This window comes from Neophocaena asiaeorientalis, unplaced genomic scaffold, assembly GCF_003031525.2.
Source record: "Neophocaena asiaeorientalis asiaeorientalis breed wild unplaced genomic scaffold, Neophocaena_asiaeorientalis_V1.1 scaffold160, whole genome shotgun sequence".
In the NCBI taxonomy this organism is placed as follows: domain Eukaryota; kingdom Metazoa; phylum Chordata; class Mammalia; order Artiodactyla; family Phocoenidae; genus Neophocaena; species Neophocaena asiaeorientalis.
The window spans coordinates 1,013,324-1,036,924 of record NW_020175675.1 but is presented as its reverse complement, the minus strand read 5'-3'; the positions used below and the strand labels follow the sequence as shown (position 1 = coordinate 1,036,924).

At 53.1% G+C, this 23,601-nt stretch overlaps 1 protein-coding gene across 2 annotated transcripts in view; it reads left to right on the top strand.

Moving 5' to 3' along the window:
- Window positions 1–23,278, top strand: part of SEMA4D (semaphorin 4D) — a 74,485-nt gene extending 51,207 nt beyond the window's left edge. For both annotated transcript variants that reach the window (XM_024731944.1, XM_024731945.1), the window contains exons 4-16: window positions 1,190–1,335; window positions 4,181–4,243; window positions 5,990–6,088; window positions 9,225–9,318; window positions 9,967–10,080; window positions 10,890–11,041; window positions 12,078–12,253; window positions 12,336–12,492; window positions 13,489–13,711; window positions 14,498–14,613; window positions 19,767–19,939; window positions 20,028–20,071; window positions 20,941–23,278. In XM_024731944.1, coding sequence (XP_024587712.1) covers window positions 1,190–1,335; window positions 4,181–4,243; window positions 5,990–6,088; window positions 9,225–9,318; window positions 9,967–10,080; window positions 10,890–11,041; window positions 12,078–12,253; window positions 12,336–12,492; window positions 13,489–13,711; window positions 14,498–14,613; window positions 19,767–19,939; window positions 20,028–20,071; window positions 20,941–21,869 — 2,486 coding nt within the window. In that variant the 3' untranslated portion in view covers window positions 21,870–23,278. The remainder of the gene's footprint in view (window positions 1–1,189; window positions 1,336–4,180; window positions 4,244–5,989; window positions 6,089–9,224; window positions 9,319–9,966; window positions 10,081–10,889; window positions 11,042–12,077; window positions 12,254–12,335; window positions 12,493–13,488; window positions 13,712–14,497; window positions 14,614–19,766; window positions 19,940–20,027; window positions 20,072–20,940) is intronic.
- Window positions 23,279–23,601: the final 323 nt, after the last annotated feature.

Here is a 23,601-nt window from a genome sequence, read left to right as displayed (position 1 = left end):
CCTGAATCGGGGCGGGTTGGGGGGGGGCCCTGGAAGGATGTTTGTCTTCCTTGTGCCTGATGACGTTTGGTGTGCACTGCCTGAGCACAAACCACACCAAGTAGTATCAATATTTTGAGGATGTTTAATTATGTGTAGCTGAGCTTCAGGCCAGTTGTTTTCATTTGCTATTTATTAGTTTCTCTTTTGTTTATTTCCTCGTTTGGGAGCTGTATCTTAGGAACCGTCCGCTCCAGTCTCTCAGGCTCAGTGGTCCTGAGCGAGGTGTGCTTGCAGGGCTGGAGCTGTCTTGTGCAGAATTCCAGGCAGTGTGTGTGCTGGGAGAGCCTCTATCCTGTGTGCATCTTTCTTCAACAGTGGGAAATTAGAAGAGCAGAAGTGTGACCACCTAACCCTTCCATAAAATCAGAGCTTGGTGACAGATGGAAAGCCAAGTTTAAAATTGACTCTGGGATGGTCAAAAGGAAGAAATGCCTCCTTAAGAAATAGTGTCAATACATTTATATTACTCCTAAATAGCTCATCCTTAAATTCCTCATATTCCTAAATAGCTTTTGATGCAATTACCAAATAAGTGAAAAAGTCATTTGTTTCTCTGCTTTTTAAGTTTGTGGTGGTTATATCCTTGGAAAATGCTTGGGTTAAGGGGTGTAATCACTGAAATAGATTTTTTTAAAGGCTTTGAGGTAAATGATTTTTTTCTGAATAAGAAAATCCTACATAGTTATATTCTCTATAAACCTCACTTGTGGATGATTAAATACACATAGACAAGAGTTTGATGGGAGGGAGAGGGAACCACAGTGGTCAGCAGTTTGAGGTGTCTGGCCTGCAGTCTCCTTGGAGGTCACAAGGTTACACTGCGAAGAGGTCACGCTGCCTGAAGGTCATGTTCCTAGGAGGTCACGCTGCCGGGTTTGGAACTCAGCTGGGCTGGAGGGAGCAGAGCAGGACGGAAGTCAGGGCACAGCACTGGTAGAGCACAGTGGCTCTGGGGCCTCACACTTGGTGGCAGCCTCCACCCAAAGGTGCCTGAGTTCTGGCCTCGGCTGGGGCCTGTCCAACTGTGGCAGCAGACCCATGCATGGCCCCAGTGAGACAGCCACGCACTAAAAGGAGACCAGATGCTCAGGGTGTGTCCAAGCTCAGAAATACCTAATACGTTCTCCCCCTACCCCGCCCTCCCCAGAGGTGCAGCTGGTGCAGTTTCACGAGCCGGGCATCTTCAACTACTCGGCCTTGCTGCTGAGTGAGGACAAGGACACCTTGTACGTGGGCGCCCGGGAAGCCGTGTTTGCCTTGAACGCACACAATATCTCCAAGAAGCAACATGAGGTATGGTGTGGGCTCCTCACTCCCCTGCTGTCTGGGCCACACACCCTTTCCAGTGTTTTCTCCTCAGATCCACACACCGGCCTCCTCCTGGGATGTCGGGCCCTCTCTTGGCTGTGGAGCCTGCTTACCCCAGTGGCCAGCCCCACGGACGTCCTGTGTGTCTAGCGAGCAGCCTTCCTGTCCACCAGGGCTGAGGGCCCTGTCATCCTGAAGCTTCTTTCCCGCCCTGTGTCTACCAAGCCCCATCTCAGGGTGTCCCCTGGCAGCCTCCATCCTCCCCAGGCTGGCAGTTCACCCAGGGGTCACCCTCTTTTTATCTTGGATTTTTGAACATTTTATTACGGAAAATCTCAGGCACACACGGGAGCAGAGGGAGTGATATGATGAACCCTGTACCCGTCGAGGCTCCTGCAGGCCGGGGCTTCACCCCCATCCTCCCATCCACGTCTTCCTCCTCTGCTCCCTCTGGGAGGCTTTGCAAATCCCAAACACATGTTCTTCATCTGCACATGTTTCCCTGATCATCTCCTAAAGGAAGGGACTCCTTTTTTCAAAATAACCAAACTATCGTTATTGCATCCCCCAAATTAATTTCATCAAATAGTGTTCAAATTTCACGGACTCTCTCATAAATGATGTTTGACTATTCAGTTTGATCGGGTTGAACTCAGGCCATCTGTGTGGCCAGGCACTCTGTCTGTCGTGGAGTCTCCATTCCTAGGAGCCGCCCTGGGTCTACTTGGCTGGGAGAGCCACTCACGATCCTGTCTGGCCCCCAGCCCCAGTCTGGCTCCTGTGAGAGGCCGGACCCTCCACCCAGGCGGGCGTCCTCCTCCTGGCCCTTGACCATCGCAGTCTGGAGCACGTCAAGGGTTGCAGAATGGGACGTCCCGCCTCTACCTTTCCTTCTCCATCTGTGAGCTGGAATACTGTCTGTGACGGGGAAATGCCCGTTGCCAGCCATTCACATCTCCCGAGGCCAGTTCCTTTGGACATGGCAGGATCAGTGCTTGAAATCTTCGCCTTTATTTACTAGTTTTCCAAATAATGAGTAAGTTCTCCCCAAAGGGAGACAGTGGGTTTTTGGACTGTTTTTGGTTTTTTAGTATGACCATGACTCGTGGATTTAAACGTGTTTGAAGTGCCTCAAGCCATTGTAACCAATGCTCGGACTGTCCCCTCCTGGCCTCTGGCAGCCTCTCCTCTGCTCCTGAATCCTTAGACACCACCCTAGTGGTTGGTGTAATTTTCTGGTTCTCTGGAATCAAGCCAGCCCATGCTCACCTTGTGCCTTTTCTGCCCCAGATCTCTTATTTTTTTGTTTCATTTTGTGTTAGTCTCCAGAGTCAGGCATAGTACTTAATTTCTGTTTCATGTAAACGAGATTCTGGTTATTACCCCGTGAAAATAAAGTGTTTGGAACAGTAGGCACTTAGAGCAGAGGGTTGCCAAGGGCCTGCCCTGCTCAGCCCCTAGTCCCTGTGTTCATTGAATCCCCTTCCTCTGAGCCTTATTCTCCTTTCCAACAACTCAGGCTAACACTGCCTTTCAGAATCTCGTCTTGGAGCATCGTGGTTCCACCGTGTGCTTGTGCCGACCTGCAGGCGCTCAGTCAGAGCCCCCGTTGCTCTGTTAATGCCATCACTGTGGGTAACCGAGAGGCTTTAGGCTCTGTAGACGTAAAAGAGGGGGAAAAAGTGAAAGGACTACAGCCAAGCTTCAGTGAAAACGCCATGATCAAGGGCCTGTCAGAGTTCGTGCTCCTGTGTCCTTATGCACTGCCTGTAGATAATGATGAAATTGTCTACATTTTAATTTCTAAAGGAAGTTGCTATTGGAAATGGGACTTTGTTCTGCTTTCACGTGTCCTGATTAGCACTTCCATTTCTCTGAAAACACATTGCTAGGGGATTCACTTCACTGCCATGGAGAAGCACCGTGTACTTCCTGACCTCTGAGTGCCCGACGGCCAGCTTTGATTCTCTGGGAGGAAATATATTTTGGCATCAATCCTGGAATATCACACGGGCAGATGGGGCATCTTGGGGACAGTGAGGCAGGAGCGTGGGAGCCTTCTGTGATGCAGCGCTGTTGCTCCCTGTCCTCTGGAGGGTGCGGGGCTGAGGCATCTGCCAGCCTGGCTCGTCCACCTGGTGTGGAAGAAGCAGGAGCACAGATCTCAGCGGGAAGACATCTGACCTGAGGGAGCCCCGTGGCTTCATCGCTTTCACCTGCTACCGTCACATAAAATTTAAAGCATCATAACCCTGCTGTTCCACTGATAAAGTAAACGTCAAGACATTTTACTAGACTCAAGAATCAGTTTTGAAGGGATGAGAAAACCCACTTGATGTTTGAAAATGCCTGCAGTTTAGGGAATTCCCTGGCAGTGCAGTGGTTAGGATTCTGCGCTTCCACTGCAGGGGGCACGGGTTCAATCCCTAGTCAGGGAACTAAAGTTCCACATGCCACGCAGTGCGACCAAAAAAAAAAAAAAGAAAAGAAAATGCCTGCAATTTATTTTTTTGATAAATAATTGAATCCTCCCCACTTTCAGTCATTTAATTTATGCAGTTTTTTTCAGTGAATAGCAGTCACCTGGGAGCCGCCTTCCAGGCCCCCTGGCTGCAGCATGAGGATCACAGAACTTTCATGAAGCCCCGTTGCTCACGGGTCCCAGCGTCTGCTCTCTGAGCCTCACTTTGCAATCTGAGATATTAATGTCTTGGGAAATACCTGTGCTCTAAACACCACCATGTGCTTTGTAAACTGTATGTTTTTTATACCAGTATCTCCTTCTAAAGGGGGAACATGCACTGAAATGGACTCTCGTTTTTCCTCACAGGCGTACTGGAAGGTCTCGGAAGATAAAAAAGCAAAATGCGCGGAAAAGGGGAAATCAAAACAGGTAATTTCTTTTGAAAGCTTCAGAGCCCACCCAGGCCTGTCTTACTTGTTTGACTCTCCCGAACGCCCCGACTTCTGTGGTGCAGCCCAGGCAGGTTGCCCCGCCCTCAGGATGCTGCCAGGCTTGCTCACGTCATCGCGACTCATCCTGCAGGTTACCTCCCTGTTCCCAAGTGGCGAGCCTGGGGCTCTCAGTGCAAGTGCCAGACATACTAGGCTTTAGAAAATTACTTTAAAGTTTATCTGAATTGAATTTATTCAAATGGCCTGAAACTTTGACTACAGAAAACGATGTCTGGTGCCTGCTGGCCTAAAGGTGTACAGTGCAGGGTTCATGCCTTCCCTGAGCCCCAGTGGCCTGGAGGGGTTGCTGTAGGATTTCTGGATTGTTGGCAGCATCTGTGCCTTGAGATACTGCTCCTTCGCTAGGAGATACTGGGCATCTCAGCGTGGTGGCCATCCGGGAAGCGCTGGGCTGAGTGTCCATCCATCTCCCTCCAGAGCTCTAGGTTATGGCTACCACCCACTTGGGCTACCCTGCCCCTAAATGGTGCTGGGCCGATTTTGGAGTCTTGGAATACAAGTGCCCCGTCTTCCTTGGTAGTTGGTTAAGACAGCTGAGTTATAGTCAATTTCAGTAGTTGTTGGCTAATTTCAAAGCAATTAAAATAAAATAAAATAAAAAACAGAAAAAATGTTTTGGCTAAACTTTTTTAGCAAAGTACTAAACACTTTCACCAAAGTCACTAAATTCGAAATGAGGGAAAATGCAGGCATTGGGTTGTAATAACAGGTGTCGCAGGGAGTTGTCTTAGAGCTAAATTAGAACAGGCACTTTGGCCAGCCCCACGTGGAGGCCATACAGCGGACAAGGGTCCCTCCCAGTTCTTTCAGGGACGATGAATTACTTCCAACCAGTTTCAAAACAATCGCGGCAAAAAAAAAAAAAAAAAAAAACCTTTCCCAAGTGGAGATAATTTCAGATGCTAGCACATATAATCCAAGTACATTTCAGCCTAAAATAGTGGGTGGGTTCTTCAGTGGCATCTGGTTTTCCTGCAGGGCCTTTCTGATGTGGAGCCGGCTCAGAGCCCCTCATTAGTCCTGCCTCTCCCCTGAGCTAGGCGGGCCGGACACACCCCTCTCCTGAGAAGCACTGCTTCCAGTTGCGCACATTGGGGCGTCGAGGGTGGGGTCCCCCAGAGAAAGGGAAGGTGGAGGGAACTCTGCACAGCACACACCCCCTCAGGCCTGCCAACACAATGAATGGTCTGTGTGTTCAGTGAGAGTGAATGCGTGTTTCCCTGTGCCAGGTGTCCAGTAAGGTTTGAGGTCAGCTTTCATTGCTTTTTGGCTGATACACTTTTGCCGAGTATAAATCAGTGACTGAGGTGAAATCTGTTTGGCACTTGACAGCGGCCTGTGGACCCTGCAGAGGCAGAAGCAGTCTGGCCAGCTGCAGACTTAGGTTTGTGCAGGGGTGGAGCCAGGTCTCTGGGAGCCTGCTCCCACCGTGCCAGGCAGGGCAGGGCTAGCCTGTGCAGATGGATGGCACCTGAGGCCCGAGGTGGAAGGGTGGCAGCGAATTCACAGTCGGATTGGTCATCAGTGAGCTGTGAGGAGCTGCTGTCGGGCGTGTACTTGGCTGGTTTGTGCTCTGCAGCGAGCAGGTTGGACAGCTGGGATCATGGAGGGCGTCCGGTGGAGCCTGCACGGTGGCTGACCCGTGCGTTTCTCTTCCTTGTAGACAGAATGCCTTAACTACATCCGAGTGCTGCAGCCCCTCAGCGCCAGTGCCCTTTACGTGTGCGGGACCAACGCGTTCCAGCCAGCCTGTGACCACCTGGTAAGGCCGCGCAGGTCCCCTGGTCAGTAGTTAAAGCAGCGTGTGGGGCTCAAGGCAGCAGCAAGTGGTCTCCACTCTGCAGTTTGGGAGGATTTTCTCCTGCCAGCTGTGTGGGGATGGGGGTGGCCCATGGCTCCGCAGAAGGCCTCTGCCCACTCACCGGCCTCCTTTAAGCCTTCCAGTCTGTAAACCGCCATGATTGAGGGCATGGCTGGGTGCAGGACTTACAGGACCGCTGGCCCATAGTGCAGAGCGGGCAGTGGGGGGACCTTCTGGGAAGGCCAGTGTTGACAGAGAGGAAGCATCAATGTGCCCTGATCTTGTCTATTTCTCCTTGTCACATTCTGTATTTTGTGAGGGAGCCCTGGCTATGACATGGGCCCTGGTCAAGTAGAAAACTCAGGACTTCTGCTCTTGGATCCCTTGTTCTTGGTTCATATATGTTACGGACTAAGTGTTTGTGTCTCCCCAAATTCCATATGTTGAAGCCCTAATTCTCCAAATGTGATGGTATTTGGAGATGCAGCCCATGAGGAGGTAATTAAGGTTAAACGAGGTCATGAAGCCGGGGTCCTGATAGGATGATGACCTTATAAGAAGAGGAAGAGACACCAGAGCTCTCGAGCTCTCTCCCTCTGTCACGTGAGGTCACAGCAAGAAGGTGGCTGTCCGCAAGCCAGGAAGAGGTTTCTCACCAGGAACTAACCATGCTGGCACCCTGATCTCGGACTTCCAGCCCCCAGAACCATGAGGCAGGAACATGTGTGGTTGCAGCTCCCCCGACCCCTGTCTGTGCTCGTCATGGCAGCCCGGGCTCACTACAACGGTGTCTGCTGCTCTGGTCTTGGGGCATCACGTTCAGTGTTGGCTGTTGGAGTACGAGTTGCCCACTGATAGACAGTTCTGGAATTCTTCCCTCTGAGGAGTGACAACACAGTGCCAGTTTGCTGAGCGGTTAGAGAAGCAGGACCCATCTCCGTCACCTGCATCATGTCCTTGACTCTCCTTGAGCCTCGTCAGTAGGGTCCTTTGGAGAGGGCCCCCCACTCTTACACCGCCCTCCCACCACTCCTGATTCCCTTGCTGACGGTAGCCGGAAGGAGAGAGCGGATTAGACAGCAGCATCTCTCTGGGAGATACTCTTTTTATTCAGATAATCTGATGAGCCATTTATAACAACCACAAAGAGGGAGGAGTGTTTTAAATGCACTTGAGGATCGATAATGAAGCACATTTCCTCGTGTTTGTCCCTATTTAGTGAGTAACTGTCAAGTGTGAAGTATGCTAAAATGGAAAGCTTAGTTTGCTAGAACCCTAAATTCATTGGAATTAAAAAAATGTTTTCCAAGCTTGAGTCGGAGATACATGACAGGACAAAGTATGGGCGAAGTAAGGACCTGCTTCGAAAACCTTGTATCTGCACACAGACCCCTGGGGTGGGGTCTATACATAGGGTGGGTCTGCCGGGCTGTCTGTGTCCACAGACTCTGGTGACAGAGGTTGGGAGCGGGGTAGGGGGTGCATCTTGGTGTTGAGATCTTCAGTCCTCATAGACTTAGTTTCTTTTTCCTTAGGTCACATTAGTCATATTAGAAACATTTTGCACGTGAAAGGATTTCCTGGCTAAACTCTATAGTTAGAAGCTTAAGGTATGGAATTTAAACTTAAATTCCATGGGCATGTCAGTTGTTGAGGTAAGGGAATCATATGTTTCATTTCAATCTAGACCTATATTTTTTCCCAATGTTTAAAAAAAATTTCAAGCCGACAGAAAAGTTGGTCACACACACGTGTTCTAACTACACAGATTGCATGGTTGGGAGCGTCCGTATATGTGCACAGGTGTGAGCACACCCATGACCCCTAAATGCTGTCACATGCCTCAGAATAACGACATTTTCCTACAATAATGCCAGGTTTGTCATTATATCTAAAGAGATATCATTAGAGATATGATATCTCTGATGTCATCTAACCTCCAGCCCCTGTTCAGATTTCCCCAAACATCTTCTTGAAATGTAGTCAGTGAATCACATCAAGTGGGGTGCACTGTCACCCCAGTTCATACTTCCTAACCTAAGAGGTGAAAAGTCTGTATATTGTTTCCACCAGCCTGTTAGAAATGTAACTGCATCTTTCCCATGCCCCTGAGCCCTCTCTGCTCCGTCTGTGACATGTTTCCCTCGCTCTGACAGACAGCAGGGCTGCCCACCCACCCATCGCAGTTTGGGTGTCCGTCTTCTTAAGCTTCGCCGGGCTTTCAAGTGGAAAATGGTACCGCACTTTCATTGCCTTGTGCTTCCTGGGTTGCTGGCAGCTCAGGCATCCTTTCTTGTCTGTGCTGCCGGATAGGTTTCTTCTTCTCTAACTTGCTGTGCTTTGACTGTTTTCCTCCTGGAAATGCTTTATTACTCATTTGTACAGGCTTCTTGTATATTCAGGGATGGAAATGCCTCATCTGTCATTTTGCAGGCATTTCCCCCGCTTTGTCACTGTCGATCTCTGTCTCATTCTTCTGTGGACAGACGCTTCCCAGTGCTTTGTGTATTGGATCTGTCCATTTTTTCCCTTACTTGGCTTTGGGCTGTCTTGTCAGGTGAGGAGAGATTATCCCAAGACTGAAATTGTCACCCATACTTTCTGTTAGTGCAGCACGGTTCCGTTTTTAATATTTAGATCATCGATCCACCTGGAGTGTGTTTCGATGGGTGGAATGAGGTAGAGATTCTGCTCCTTTTTTCCTGTTATCTGTTTATTGGATAGCCTGGTCCCCCGCTGCTTTGAAGGCGTCTTTGTTGATATTAAAGTTCTGCACGTGGCCTTCTAGTCCCTTCCGGAGCACATCCTGTGTTTGGTTCTCCCTGGCTGTTCTACGACCCTAGAGCCATCAGCATTGCCGTCTCTGTCCTATAGGAGAGTCAACTGAGGCTCCAAGATCTGGAGGCGCTCTCGAGGGTGTCAGAGGGTGCCAAGGCACCAGTGTCCAGACCTGGGACCAGGTGGTAGACCGTGCATGTGCTCTCTCCTCTGTCCCCCCAGAAGAGTGAGTCTGTAAATTAAATGGTCCCACAAAGACATATTATGACTACAGAAGTTCAGACATTTTATGGCACTCTTTCTTTTCATTCAATTATAGAACTTAACATCCTTTAAATTTCTGGGCAAAAATGAAGATGGCAAAGGAAGATGTCCCTTTGACCCAGCACAAAGCTACACGTCCGTCATGGTTGGTGAGTCCTGCTCTCAGGGTCTGTCCCTGGCTTAGTTCTGCTGGACCCCCAGGAGGTCCCGTTCCTCCTCCTCCACAGGGGTCTCCCTCTGCTTCGTTCCCATATTCAGTATCCTCACAGAAGGTACAGGAGCCTCTGCACAGACGCGCTGATACAAGCTTTTGAATTCATTGTTCAGTAGGATAACCAGCCACCTCCACAGTCCTCAGGTTAGATTTGTAGGAAGAGATTATCTTATATCTGTCATTTGTGCAAATCATCTGGATTACTCGGCCACGCTGAGTTAACGCTCCTGTTTGAGGAACGTTTGTGACTGAGCCATGACCTGCCTTGGAACGGCCTTGTATACCTAAGGCGAGCAGGCCAGGAGCCCTATGTGCACCCACTGTTGTGTTTGTTATTTTACTGGATGCAGGAGTTACTTGCGTTGTGTTACTTATTGCCCCTGACAGTTTAACATGGAGCCTAAAATTACCCATGTCAAAGAAACAAAACAGAAGACTCAGGAAGCAGAAACATGTGCCCAGAAGCAGGGTGATAGTCTCTCCGCTTCCTGGGAGGACTTGTGTTAGCTTGGGAGGAGAATGTGGTGCTGAGCGTCTGTCCCCAACACGAGTGTTGATTCCCTTTTCCTCTTTCCGCCCAAAGATGGAGAGCTTTATTCTGGGACGTCATATAACTTTTTGGGAAGCGAACCCATCATCTCCCGAAATTCTTCCCACAGTCCTCTGAGAACAGAGTATGCAATTCCTTGGCTTAACGGTAAGAAGCAGGTGGCGTCATGGAAGGTGTGTTTCTGCTCGGGGTGGCTTCCTCGCCGGCAGAGCCCTCACTCCAGTTCTCCTTTTGCCGGCTCCCAGCCTCACAGGAGGGCATCTGCGGCTCACCCTCCTCTGTCCCGGGGCTCACGTCAGCCCCAGTGTAGGAGGGGCGCTTCTGGAACTGCTGGGGGCTCCACAGCCAGCATCCACGGGCTTCTTTGCTTTCTTCTCTGCTAAGAGAGCGCTATTTCAAGCCTGCCTTTACCCCTTCTGGAAAACGGATCTGGGAGACTCAGAATGGCGAGCTCAGGCTCGTTACATCAGCATGTGATATTATACCATTATCTCTGGACATCATGTGTCCATGTTGGATTCACGGTCCAGATGGCTCACAGAGATGCTCACAGGGGACTTTTCTCGTGGGCATCGGCCAGCCAACCAGAGCCTTGGGGCACCTGGATCTGGTGGTCAGCAGTTTGTCTCTTTTAGGCACATGCTGTTTAAACTGGCAAATGCATATCTTCCAGTGGGTCTCCAGGCTATGGTGGGATCAAGCTCCCTGGGGCCCCCAGGCTGCCTGCCAGTTGGGAGGCCCAGCCCTCAGTTGTTGGGCTGGACCGGGAGGCTGTGCTTCAGAACCCCCATCTCGGGCATCTCCTTAGGCCAAGGAGGGCAAGATGGGCACCGTCACCATTCCCGGGCCCTGACGTTTGTTTGGGGGTGTGGTGTGGACACCCTCCCACATCCTCGATAGGGGGTGCCCGGGCCCTCGGTGCGCACAGGCATAACCAGAGCGTCTGTTCCCTGCAGAGCCCAGCTTCGTGTTTGCTGACGTGATAGGAGAGAGCCCGGAGGGCGGGGACGGCGGGGATGACAAGGTCTACTTCTTCTTCACGGAGGTGTCTGTGGAGTACGAGTTCGTCTTCAAGCTGATGATCCCACGGGTAGCGAGGGTCTGCAAGGTAAGCCCAGCACCCCCTCTTCTCTTTGGTCCCAGCCCTCAGTGAGAGCGTGTTGCCTAGGCTCCACACTTCCTCCGAGATGTCCATTTCCCGATCACTTTATTCTTCCACGCTACAGATGTCAGTGTGGACAGGCCGAGGGCTCGGGCCTCTGTCCTCCCTGCGGGCCTCCCTGGAGACCACAGGGGCGCCCGCCCTGTGTGTGACGATGACTGTCCTCAGGGCTCTGATCTTAACACACCTCCCTCAAACCTCCCCCAGTTTAAAAAAGTTAGTTTTTCTATACTGTGTTAACCAAATTCTGTTGGAATTGGGGTTTTTCCATTCCAACATAAAGATGAGGAGGGGTGCATTTTCACTGTGTCCAGAATAAGTGAGGATACGTCGATTTCATATTCTGCATCCAATTGTAAGAGTTTTGGTATTTCTCTCCAGACCAAGTCATGTCAGGGGTGTTTCACGATTGCTGCTTGGTGGGCAGTTCACTGAAAAGTATTTTGGAGGACCTGGCAGGACCAGAGCACCTCAGCAGATAACTTGGGGGCTGGAAGGAAGTGAAGATTTGACCTCCCACAAGGAGCGCCTTTTGGGGGAGACCACGCATACACACATTGGCTTGAGACAGATTGGGGAGCCTGTGCGTCCACCAGCCCCTGTCTCTGCCAGTCACTCGTGGATGGGTCGTGAGTCTGGAGATGCACATGAGCCAAAGGGCCAAAGCAGTGAACATGTGCAAGGATGGCGGGGGTCTGCTGCATGACACAGAGTGTGGGCAGAGTCGAACAGTTGTTCTAGCTGCAGTTGGGAGACTGGTCGTCGAGAGGGTTTTGTTCGTTTGGTTTTGTGCTTCAATCGATGACCCGAGCTGGCACGAAGGGAGTTGCTGGCGTCACTAGTAGTCTGCAGCCAGCTTTCCTTTTCAGCCTTGGCTTCCTTTCATTCAAGCAGAGCTGCTCTGGGCCCAAGCACATCACTTATCACCTGCTCACGGGGGAAGTCTGCCCTCCTCCTACCATGCGTGTCTTTGGGGTTACAGGGGGATCAGGGCGGCCTGAGGACCTTACAGAAGAAGTGGACCTCCTTCCTGAAGGCCAGGCTGATCTGCTCCCGGCCGGACAGCAACCTCGTCTTCAACGTGCTGCGAGACATCTTTGTCCTCAGGTCTCCCGGCCTGAAGGAGCCCATGTTCTATGGGGTCTTCACCCCACAGCTGTGAGTGCCCGGGTGGGTGGGTTGGGGGTGTTTTCACTGCGCTCCCCGATTCAGGGCAGTCACGTCGCCCCCTCCTCCCCAGGAACAACGTGGGGCTCTCGGCCGTGTGCGCCTACAACCTGTCCACAGCCGAGGCAGTCTTCTCCCGTGGGAAGTACATGCAGAGCGCCACGGTGGAGCAGTCGCACACCAAGTGGGTGCGCTACAACGGGGCCGTGCCCACACCGCGGCCCGGGGCGGTAAGTGGACCGGGCTCTCTCCACGGGGAACGGGCGTCCACCCGGGACTGGGAAGGGCCATGGGCACACTCTCCTTTTCCTGGCTTCTTCTCATCGGTGTGTTGTGTAACAGCTGTGGCTACAAACTGCCCGAACAAAGCTCTTCTGGCTGGCACCAGCTGTTCTGTGGGATTAACGTTGCGTAATAAAATTAGAGCATTTTCATTTTCTGTTTCTTGCAGAGAAACACATGATTTCTTAGCAAAGGGACGAGCGATACTCTCCATTTGTTAATATGAGTCACATTTTTTTTTTTCTCCTAAAAGTAGTGAATTTTATGTAGAAAACAGTGTGGGTGTCTAGGCCAATGCGGCTGCATCCGTTTATTACGTGACTGGTGAGCTGGGCCGTGTACATGGCCCATGGTGGAGTTGTGACCTGGGAGAGTGGCCTGGTGCTTGGAGCTCACTCCCCCAGGATGGTCCCCCTCTCTGGGGTACGTCTCTGCTAACACAGGTCAGTTCCTTTCATGCATATCTTTAAGCAAAAGGTGTTCACCTGTGGTTGTGAATTTTGGTTTACGCACATCAAGAACTAGGACGGAAAAAAGAATCCTTTGTGCTCTTGACCTTTATGCTATTTATATTTAGAATTGGACTATTTTTAGCCATTTTTCGAGGCTTCTCTTCTGGGAGAGATGTGGAATGATAAGTGTGTATTTTTCAATTTCAGAAGTGTGATATGCTTTTTTCATTTATGAATGGATGAAAATTACTTCATTGACTATGTATCATGAGACACAGTTGTGTCTTGTGGACAAAAAGACAGTTGCATTTCCTCCCTGCTTTATAACTGTGTCTTCAGATTCCTGGGTAAAGATCACCTCAGTGTTTCCATTTTTTCAAGAAATCCACTGTGTAGTCCTAAGTTCTCACCTCGGGGAAGCCTCCCCTCTTGTGCGGAGTGCGCGCCATGTGCCCGTGCACCCCGCAGTAACGGGTGGTCTGCTCCCTTCAGTGCATCAACCGGGAGGCGCGTGCGGCCAACTTCTCCAGCTCCCTCAACCTACCAGACAAGACTCTGCAGTTTGTCAAAGACCACCCTCTGATGGATGACTCCGTGACCCCGATAGACAATAGGCCCCGGCTGATCAAGAGTGACGTGAACTACACGCAGATCGTGGTGGACAGGACCCGGGCCCTGGATGGGACGGTCCATGATGTCATGTTTGTCAGCACAGGTGGGTCCTGGGCCCTGGGTAAGAACGTGGGTGAGTCCAGCTAATTTCTGCCACCCGGAGCCAGCATCTCCCCCAGGTGCCTGAGTGGTTTGTTAGGGCGTGGAAGCGTTTCTGCGAAGTCACCACACCTGGATGGCTTCAGATCTCTGTGACCATCAGAACACCTGGGGCGCTGGTTAAAAATGCGAGTCCTGGCCCAGATCTAGAAATTCAGGTGTGGTAGGTCTGGGCGGTGCAAAGGGAGGCTGCTGAGAGCCGGCACATGGGCACGTCCTGCTTCCCTGCCTGACACCTGTCCTGACCTGCCGTGGGAGACACACCTTTCCTGGTGGTCCGTAGACTCCGACACAAGTCTTCTGGAATGGTCTTGGTAGCCAGGCACAGCAGCAGCTGGCGGGCTCTGTGGTCAGCTCTGGGTGCTGCCCAGCCACCAGCCTCCCCTGCCTGGGGCTCCTGGCACAAGGATGGCACCCTCAGAGGCCAGTGCAGCCCAAGAACCATGTCACGTTTGTTTGGAGGACACAGTGTCGACTACTCTGATGAGGGGTATTGAAGTCAACAAAGGGCTGTTTATTTTTCAGATAAAAATGGGATAACCCATGTCAGTCCAGTTGTTTATTTTGCTGATGGCTTTTCCTTTTCCGTGTCTAATGCAAAAACATCTGTTTCTAAGCCTCCCACTGGGGGAAGGAGTGGGAGGCAGAAGGGTGACCGTTGGCTGCGTGGCTGACAGTGCCAGCACCGTCCTCTCCTCCTGGGGAGTAACCTGCAGCTTTGAACTTGCAGACCGGGGTGCCCTGCACAAAGCCATCAGCCTTGAGAACAACGTCCACATCATCGAGGAGACACAGCTCTTCCAGGACTTTGAGCCTGTCCAGACCCTGCTGCTGTCCTCCAAGAAGGTAAAGTGACTGGGTGGCCGGCTGGATGGCCCCACGTCTCGGTGCCCACAGGCTGGGTCTGGCTGCGCCAGGCAGGCCCCGTCGTCCATCTGGCCTAGAGGAGCCGACCTTCAGGCTCTTATAGAAAGTCCTTCCATGAGCTGTGGGGTATGGGGTGGAGGGAAGGCAAACTGTGTCCTAAAAGTTGCAGAACCTCACTGAGTTGTTGGGACCAATGTACGATGCTGTCCGGGGGGGCTCACTGGCCTGTGAAAACACTTCTTGTGCCGGAACTTGGTGAGGGTAAGACCCAGTTGGCGGGGGTGCCCTCCGTGCACCTTCCTCATCTGCACAGAAAAGCGTCCTCTGAGTAACGACACGCTGTGTCTGTAAAGCCCCATTTCATGAGGCGCTGTCTCTTTCACCAGGGCCGGCCTGCTTTGTCCGTAAAGGGCCAAGAGTGAATGTTGTAGGCTCTGATGCCCGTGCTGTTGCAGTTTGAGAGCAGCCGTGGGCAGTCCGGAAGCAAGTGAGCCCTGTTATGTTCTACCAAATCCTCATTTACAGGCACTGAGCTTTGCAGTTCGTGGAATTTTCATATGTCACAAAATATTATTATTTTGATTTTTCTTCAACCGTTTGAAAATGTGAGACCCGCTATTAGTTGATGGGCTGTATAGAAACAGCCAGCAGGCTGGATTTGCCCTGTGGTCCACAGGCTGTCCCCTGCTGTACATCCAAAGTGGCCTTTGGGAAGTGTGCCACCCGGTTTACAGCCGGGGTGGGGAGTGAAGAGCAGAGCTCAGGCCGGGCACCGGGTGACCTCGTCCACGTCCTGGCTCCAGATGCGTGACTGTGAGCCTGGGTGGACCAGTCCTGCCTCGGTTTCCTCATCTATACGGTGAGGGACGGCAGACCCTGGGACTGTCCCAGCCCTGCCCTGTGACTCCCCATGCTGTGACCCCTGGGCTGACAGGCTCTGGTCAGCATCAGAAATTGGTAGCCTGGCCATACATCGAATTCCCCTCCACTGCAGGCCCACCCATCGCTTGGCCTCTCCCACCTGCACCCTGTTTGCAAAGCCTTGCTTGGGAGCACCAAGCCAGGCTGTCCTTGCTTCGTATGGCATCACCCTGTTGCTGAGATTTTCCCTTTTGACCCGTGACACTCCTGCGCCGTCCTCTCTTCACGTTGGAAAGAGGTTGTTCCTCCAGCCCCTCACAGCATCCTCCCTGCCCTGGCTCCGGGTAGGGGCCTCCACCTGGCTCGTGGGGCCCAGGCTCACTCCTCCCTGGGCTGTGGGCAGTAGGAAGGGGGTCCCGATAGCCAGGCAAGCAAGAAAAGAAGGCAACCTCTTGGTCAGATGCGTATTTGCAAACTCCACACACGGTCCTTCGTCCTCTCCCCGGCTTCATGAGCTTGAGGAGTTGGATCTGGTTTTCAGACTCCTGTAGCAGGGTCACTTCCCCTCTTGGCCGCCACAGTGTGTGTTTTCTCGCTCCAGTTCTAAAAGGGAAGGAAGACGAAGTAGCCTAATGGGGTTAGGCTACCAGACATCTGTACCTCTCGGGTGGGTGCTTTTGGCCCCCTTTCCCCCAGGCCCACCTGCATCATTGTTGAAACAGGGAAACCCAGGAGCCCTTCTGGCCGCTGCCATGTTGCTCAGGTGCTTCAGCCCGGCTGGGGCAAGCACCCTCAAAGCCTCCAGATGGCCTAGTACTCATCAGAACCAAGGCCAGGCCCCCAGTGCAGACAGGGCTCGGCTCTGCTCCACGACATCATTCACAGACCCAGCTGGCCCTGCCATCCTGAACCCAAGTCTTCCAGGGCATGTGGGTGCTGATCCCATGGCAGGGATGGGGGAGGGAGAAGGGAGGGAGGGGGCAGTACCACCTGTGGGAAGTCTGACAGGTGAGTCCTGTGCTCACCTGCCTGAGGTCAGGATTGGTCATGTGGCCGGGGGCTAGCCATGCAGGGAGTGAGTTGCGTGTTCCCACAGGAGCCTCCACTGTGCTGGGATGTGGTTCAGGTGCCCATGGGGTCCCACACCTTCTCCTGGGCTAGTGGGCTCAGGGTGGCTTCAGAATGCTGTCCGTGGTGCCGTGGCAGCAGGAAGCGGCTGTTCGGGGTAAAAAGACACCTGCTCCCCGCTCCCCATTCCCCACCAGCAGCCTCTTCTGGGTCGATCATGCCTGGCTCTCAATGCAGAAAACTGATGAGCAGCTGCCACAGGGCTGGGGGAGCACAGGAAGTGCTACCAGGGAGGGGGGTCCCTGGTCACTACCTGCTCTCCCCTGACAAGTGCATTTGTTTTTTGTTTTTATTGTGGTAAGTGTACATCATATAGATTGTACCACGTTAATTATTTTTGAGTGTACACTTTAGCACCATTAAGTACATTCACATAGCGCAACCCTCATCCTCACCCAACTCCAGCACTTCATCTTACAAAACTGAAACCCCAAACCCATTAAACACTGACTCCCCGCTTCCTCCCATTCCCCAGCCCCTGGCACCCACCATTCCCCTTCCCGTCTGTGTGTGTTTGACTACTCTAAGAACCTCATGTTGATATAAGTGGAATCCTACAACATTTGTCCTTTTGTGAGTAGCTTATTTCACTCAGCATAATGTCTTAAAGATTCATCCATGTCTGTCCTTCCTTTTCAGGGCTGAATAGTATTCCATCCCACGCATCCACCACGTCTGGTTTATTCACCCACTGGTGGACACTTGGGTTGCCTCTCCCCCTGCTGCACGAACAGCCATGTTCTCCAGTCTCTTGTGCGTACATGGCAGGCATGCTCTGGGCCCATGGAGCAGGCTGAGTGTGGTTTTCCCGGGGACGCTCTTTGATGGTCAGGTGCCACCTGTACAGCAAAGGTGGGAGCTCCTCCAGCTCTGGCCATGTCCACCCACAATCACCCACCTGTGTGCACAGAGACCCAGATGTGGCTGAGAGAGCCTGGTGCTGCAGCTGAGGGCACAGTCACCCAGAGGGTGGGGACCCGCAAGGGGCCAGCAGGAGGGCACCTGGGCACGTGCGCGCTCAGCAGATCTCACAGGTGCCGGATGGTAGCCGGCCGGCTTGTTTTCTCTCACGGAAGAGCTGGGGTGAATAGTACAGGGGTCCTGTGGCCCTTCCCCAGCGCGCCTGCCTAACCGAGGAGGCCCGCTGGCACAGCGCCTGCACTCACCTCCACACGCCCAATCCCCGCGTTCCCACGACCTGCTTTTTGACTCCAGGGCCCCCCGTGGCCTCCCTCGGTGTCTGTCTGATGGCTCCCGTCTGCCCTCATCTTGGTGACCTTCACACATCTGGAGAGAACTGATCGGCGTTTTGTGGGACGCCCCTCGGTTTGGGCATATCTGATGTTTTCTCACGTTGAAATTGGGGTTGAGCATTTGGGGAGATGACCACTGTCTCGGGGACACGGATTCAATGACTTCTCAGAGTTACTCGGTTTCTCCTTCCACGTTGTCCCCACACCCTGTGGTCAGTGGATCCAGTCCACCTGGTGGGGGGGGTCGGCGGGGAGCTAAGCCCCAGCTCCTGGAAGGAGGAGTTGAAGAGTTTGGGGGCCGTGTTCAGCCCCCACGGCGGCTGACACTTACTTGTGGGTGACCTTGAGGCTACTCAGACACCCGGCTGCCTCTCGCCCACTGACTTGCATGTCCACCATGGGCCTTGCCTGCAGTGCTTGCTGCTGTGGGATATCAAGCCACTTTTCTGTTCCCTTCCTGTCCACATTCGTTGGAATTGGGGAGGCCCTGCCCTGTTGGGGAGCGAGGGCTGGAGGCTGAGCAGGCTGTGGTGTGAGGAGGGTGCATGAGTGTCTGAGCCCTCTCCAGGGCCCCTCCGTAGGACCCCACTGAAGTTGCCCACTTGGCCGGTCTCCCCAGGAAATTTTTCCTCACCTCTGAGCCACATGATCCCAACTGTGATACAGGGTGTCGTCCTGATTCCTTCTTACGAATATGGGCTCACCTGACCTCGTCTGCCCGGGTCTCTGCCGACATGGACAGGCCGGCACTGGGCTTGACTCTCTCTGCCACCTGCCATCACAGTTGGACTCTTTTGCACAGGGGACTGCCCCCTCTTGGCTGTGCTCACACACGGTGGCTTTGTGACCCCTGGGCCTTCAAGGCATCACAGGCCAGGAGATCTGATGTAACGCCAGGGCCTTTGCACTCCAGCCAGACTCTGAAATTAATTCAGAACATGTCCTCAGAGGATAGAGGCTGTGTTTTAAATACTAAGCTCTGTGGAAACTTGGGAATCTTTTGACATTAACCAACGGTTTTTCTAGAGCGTCAGGGTGAGACAGAGGCTTATCAGCAAAGGAGAGAGAAAATGCCGTATGTGAATTGCCAGCCCTGGGTCTGCTTCTGGGCTTCAGGTGGACTCCTTGGGGGAGCCCTCGTTCTAGCTGAGTCCCGTGAGAAAATCAGCCTGCCCCAACTGCCCGTGCGCCAGGCTCCCTACCAGTGCTGCGGGCGCCGGCGGCATCAGCCTGAGGGTGGAGACGTCCCAGGCCCAGCATTCCAGAACACGGAGGAGCCTGCTTTGCTCTCTGCTTCTGAGCGTGGCTGTCCATTTCCCCAGCCGCGTTCATTTCTCGTAAACGTAGATGCGTGAGAAATGAATGCCTCCTCACTCATTTACTAGAGCTCTGTTCACTCTCCACCTGTGTTCACTGCAGCCCCGCTGGATTCACACACTGACACGGGCCGTCTGTGTGCTGGTGCTCACGTGTTGCACGAGATGGGCTTTGGAGGCTGTGCCCTTTGGCCTCTGGTCTAGTGAGGCTGGGAGGGCAGTCGGGAGTGTCAGGCTAGTGGGTCGTCTTGCACACAGAGGAGGCAGAGGAGGTGCAGAGATGCACTGCTGGTGGGTAGGATGAAGGTGGGTGCTCAGATGGGGGAGGGGAGGGATTTGGACCAAGGCCCAGCACACTCTGAGTTAGCCCGTGGATTCCGTCCGAAATCCACCCGTCTGTCACGATGCTGCAGTGCAGATTTGTCTTGGATCTAATCTGGCCTCGTTCCTCTTCCTCCTCCAGAAGCTCGGGATGAAGCTTTGTCATCACTCCCCATGAACTAGAGAAGCACCTGGCGCGTTGAGGGCTGCCCCCACCCAGTGCCCACCGTTCTCATCTGTTTCACACCCACAGGGCGGAAGGTTTGTCTATGCCGGTTCCAACTCGGGCGTGGTGCAGGCCCCCGTGGCCTTCTGCGGAAAACATGGCACCTGCGAGGACTGCGTGCTGGCCCGGGATCCCTACTGCGCCTGGAGCCCGGCCGCGGCCGCCTGCGTCGCCCTGTACCAGACCGATGGCCCCAGCAGGTACCAGCCCCACTCCATGCAGGCGCTCCACCCAGCCCCATGGCGTCAAGCGCATGCACTGTGTAACCTGTGCCCGGTTGTCTTGCAGGAGTTTGATTCAAGAAATGAGTGGGGATGCGTCCGCTTGCCCCGGTAAGTTGCTCGTCCTCGCTGCCTTCTCTTCAGGGACGGCCAGGTCACGTAACCATTTCATGATGCTTTGCTGGTGTGGCATTTCGTACATTTTGTTTTTCTTTCTCTACTCGGAACAGAGGTCAAGTAATCTTGTGGCAGACCCCGTGATGTTTCTCTGTCCCTTTTATCACAGAACAGGATGTTGAAGCCACGCAGAGTGTATTTGTTTACTGGAAGGCACTCTCCATCCCAAACTGTGACGTCTGCTCTTGGGATGCATCCTCTCTCTTCTGCTTAGCTTGGGGCGCGTTAAACAAAACCTACACCTCTTGTGAACAGGAGGGAGGAACTCATGAGAGATTAGTCCCCGTTCCCCTCGGGGGATCCCACCCCTGCCAGGAGGTCAGGCATGTCCCAGCTGAAGGCAGGCGTGCCCTGGGCCCCTGCCCTCCCATCCCTAACCCGCTCGCTAGCTGTCATCAGTTAAGACAAGTTTAGGAGGAGGGCGCCAAGGCCCACCGATCGGCTAGCACACCCGGCAGCCGTTAGCAGAAGCCCGTTGTTTGATTCAGCACCGCCACCAGAAGGCACAGCTGACCGCTGCCCAGCCTCCCCGGCCTGGGGAGTTTTCTCCTGGGAAATCAGGGTGCAAAACAGGATTTCTTCTGCTCAGAGTTGGCTTCAATTTCTTTGTCCCCAAGGGCTGCCATTGGGGTCTTAATCTTTGCTTTTCCGTCACGCATGTCTTTATCTCCTTGCTGTTCTGGAAGATTCCATGTTGCTCCACAGGGTGAAACTCTTGTGTCCTCTTGTGCGTGTTAACCTAGTTTTGAAAGAAGTATCGAGCAGGGTTGTTGATGCTGTGCACGTTTATTTTGATGTTCCAGATAAAATTAAAGAAAGTTACCTGCAGCATTTTTTCAAGCATGGTGGCACAGCAGAACTCAAATGCTCCCAAAAGTCCAACCTGGCCCGGGTGGTGTGGAAGTTCCAGAATGGCGTGCTCAAGGCTGAAAGCCCCAAGTACAGCCTGGTGGGCAGGAAGAACTTGCTCATCTTCAACCTGTCAGAAGGAGACAGTGGGGTGTACCAGTGCCTGTCTGAGGAGAGGGTCAAGAACAAGACAGTCCTGCAGGTGGTGGCCAAGCACGTTCTGGAGGTCAAGGTGGTCCCTCGAACTCCGGTGGCCTCCACCTCGCCGGTCACACGGACAGAAGGTAGTAGGATCACCTCCAAAGTGTCAGCGGGGCCCACCCAAGGCTCCTTTCCCCAGACCCCAGCCTTGCAGGTCACCACTCCCAGTGCCATCGCCCTGCCCTCCAGCCCTGAGGGGCCCACCAGCATGTCCTGTGAACCAAAGATTGTCATCAACACGGTCCCCCAGGTCCACTCGGAGAAGACAATGTATCTCAAGTCCAGTGACAACCGTCTCCTCATGTTTCTCTTCCTCTTCTTCTTCGTCCTCTTCCTCTGCCTCTTCACCTACAACTGCTATAAGGGCTACTTGCCCGGACAGTGTTTGAAGTTCCGCTCGGCCATGCTCCTCGGGAAGAAGCAGCCCACATCGGACTTCTCGGATTGCGAGCAGAGTGTGAAGGAGACGCTGGTGGAGCAGGGCAGCTTCTCCCAGCAGAACGGGGGGCAGCCCAAGCCAGCCCTGGACACTGGCTATGAGACAGAGCAGGACACCATGGCCAGCAGGCTGCCCACTGACCGAGAGGACTCGCAGAAGATCGACGAGCTCCCAGTCAGAGACCGGCCATTCGACGTCAAGTGCGAGCTGAAGTTCGCCGACTCGGACGCGGACGGGGACTGAGGCGCCCGCTGCTCCCCGGGAGGTCTTTGTGTTGCCAGTTCAGTCCCCCGTCCAGTGCTGCGTAGGTAGCCGTTGTCAGCAAACCTCAGTCTTCTGTGTCTTTTCTCTTGGGTCGCGCTTGTGACTTGGTTTCTCTTTGTCCTTTCGGAAAACGGCGAGCATCGCGGCCGGCCTGCTGGTCGGTGGGGCCCTTGGAGTCATGCCTGCAAGCTTGCCCGAGGGCACTCTGCGGCGGGAAGACGGCCGGGCTGCCACTGGCCCGGGAAGAGTTGGGCCGTGAGCGTCCCCTCCTTGTAGCAGCCACTGAAAGAGAATTTAATTCCAGATTGGAAATGACGTTTTAGTTTATCAGATTGGTAACTTATCGCTTGTTGTCCAGGTTGGCACGAACCTTTTCTTCCACATAATTACTTTTTGGAGTTTTGCTTTAATTATGTTGGCGTGTTGGGTTGTTTATGTTTTAAATTACTAAAGCAGGTGTTTTAATATTTGGAAGATGTACATCTTCTGAATTTTGTTGTATATTAGGGTAAAGGTATGGCTTATGTTGCTTAAGATTCTCAGGGATAATCTTACTTTTGCTAAATGCATTCTTTTCTGCTTTTAGAAATGTAGACAAAACCATGTCTTGAGCACATGTCCTTTTTTTTTTTTTTTTTTTTTAATTTTGTTCCTTAAGGGAAGCATTGTTTTCAGAGAGACTTTTTTTCTGTACCTTTTTTTTTAACTCTAGTTTTAACTCTTTTGAGGAGAAGGCTGTGGAGGACTGTCCCAAAACACCGGGCAGGGTTTGGACGGAGGGATGTGGCCCCCAGCGTGCTCTGGGTGGAGCCGGGCCGGCTCAGAGTTGAGGGGACGAGTGAGTTACAATCCAGTGCCCACGGCCACTGGTCAAAACCTCCTGCCCAGACAGAACGTTCAACCGGGACGTCTTGGTCATCTGAACATCTCCTTTTTCTTTTTGCTTCCATCTCATGCCCTCTGCCCGCCCAGACTCTCCACTTGGCCTAACCGGGCTGTCCACAACTGGAAGAGAGCAGGGCGGCCAGGGACAGCCAGGCTGGTGAGCACAGCACCCCTCCCACAGATGCCGCCGCCACGGACCTGCCAGGCCTGGCGCCCTCTTTCAAGGTGCAAGTGGGCGGCACAGTCTAACCATCACCGACGTCACGCTCCATTTCCTGCTTTCCAGACACCCACATAGAGGAGCCTTTCTTTCCGTGGCAAAGAGCAATAAACTCTGGGTGTGTGTGTGGCCTGTGTGGACAGTGTCATCTTCCAGCATGATAGGATTCGACCGTTTTGGTGTAAACATTTGTGTTTTATAAGATTTACTTTGTTTTTATTTTTCTACTTTGAATTGTATACGTTCGGAAAGTAACCGAATAAACAGAAGCTTATATCCTTGACGCGGGCGCGTGGTTCCCTGTGGCTCTCCCGCCGCCTCCCCGCGCAGCCTGGGCCCCTGTCTTTCTTGCACTTTGTTCCCCTTCTCTGGCATGCGGTGTGTTCCTGATGACTTCTGCCTCAGAGCCCTCTCTCTTTTCTGTCCTCTGTCTCGCAGCCTCATCTCCTCTGCCCTTTCCTCCTCCGGGGTCCTCTTCCCTGTCCTGTCTGGTCCCTGACTCATCTTCCTCTCCCCGAAGCCCCTGGCCGGCCTCGGGCCCGGGGCCTGACAGCCGCCTGCAGGTCACCTTGCTGCCGCCCTTCCTCAGCGACCAGGCCCAGCACG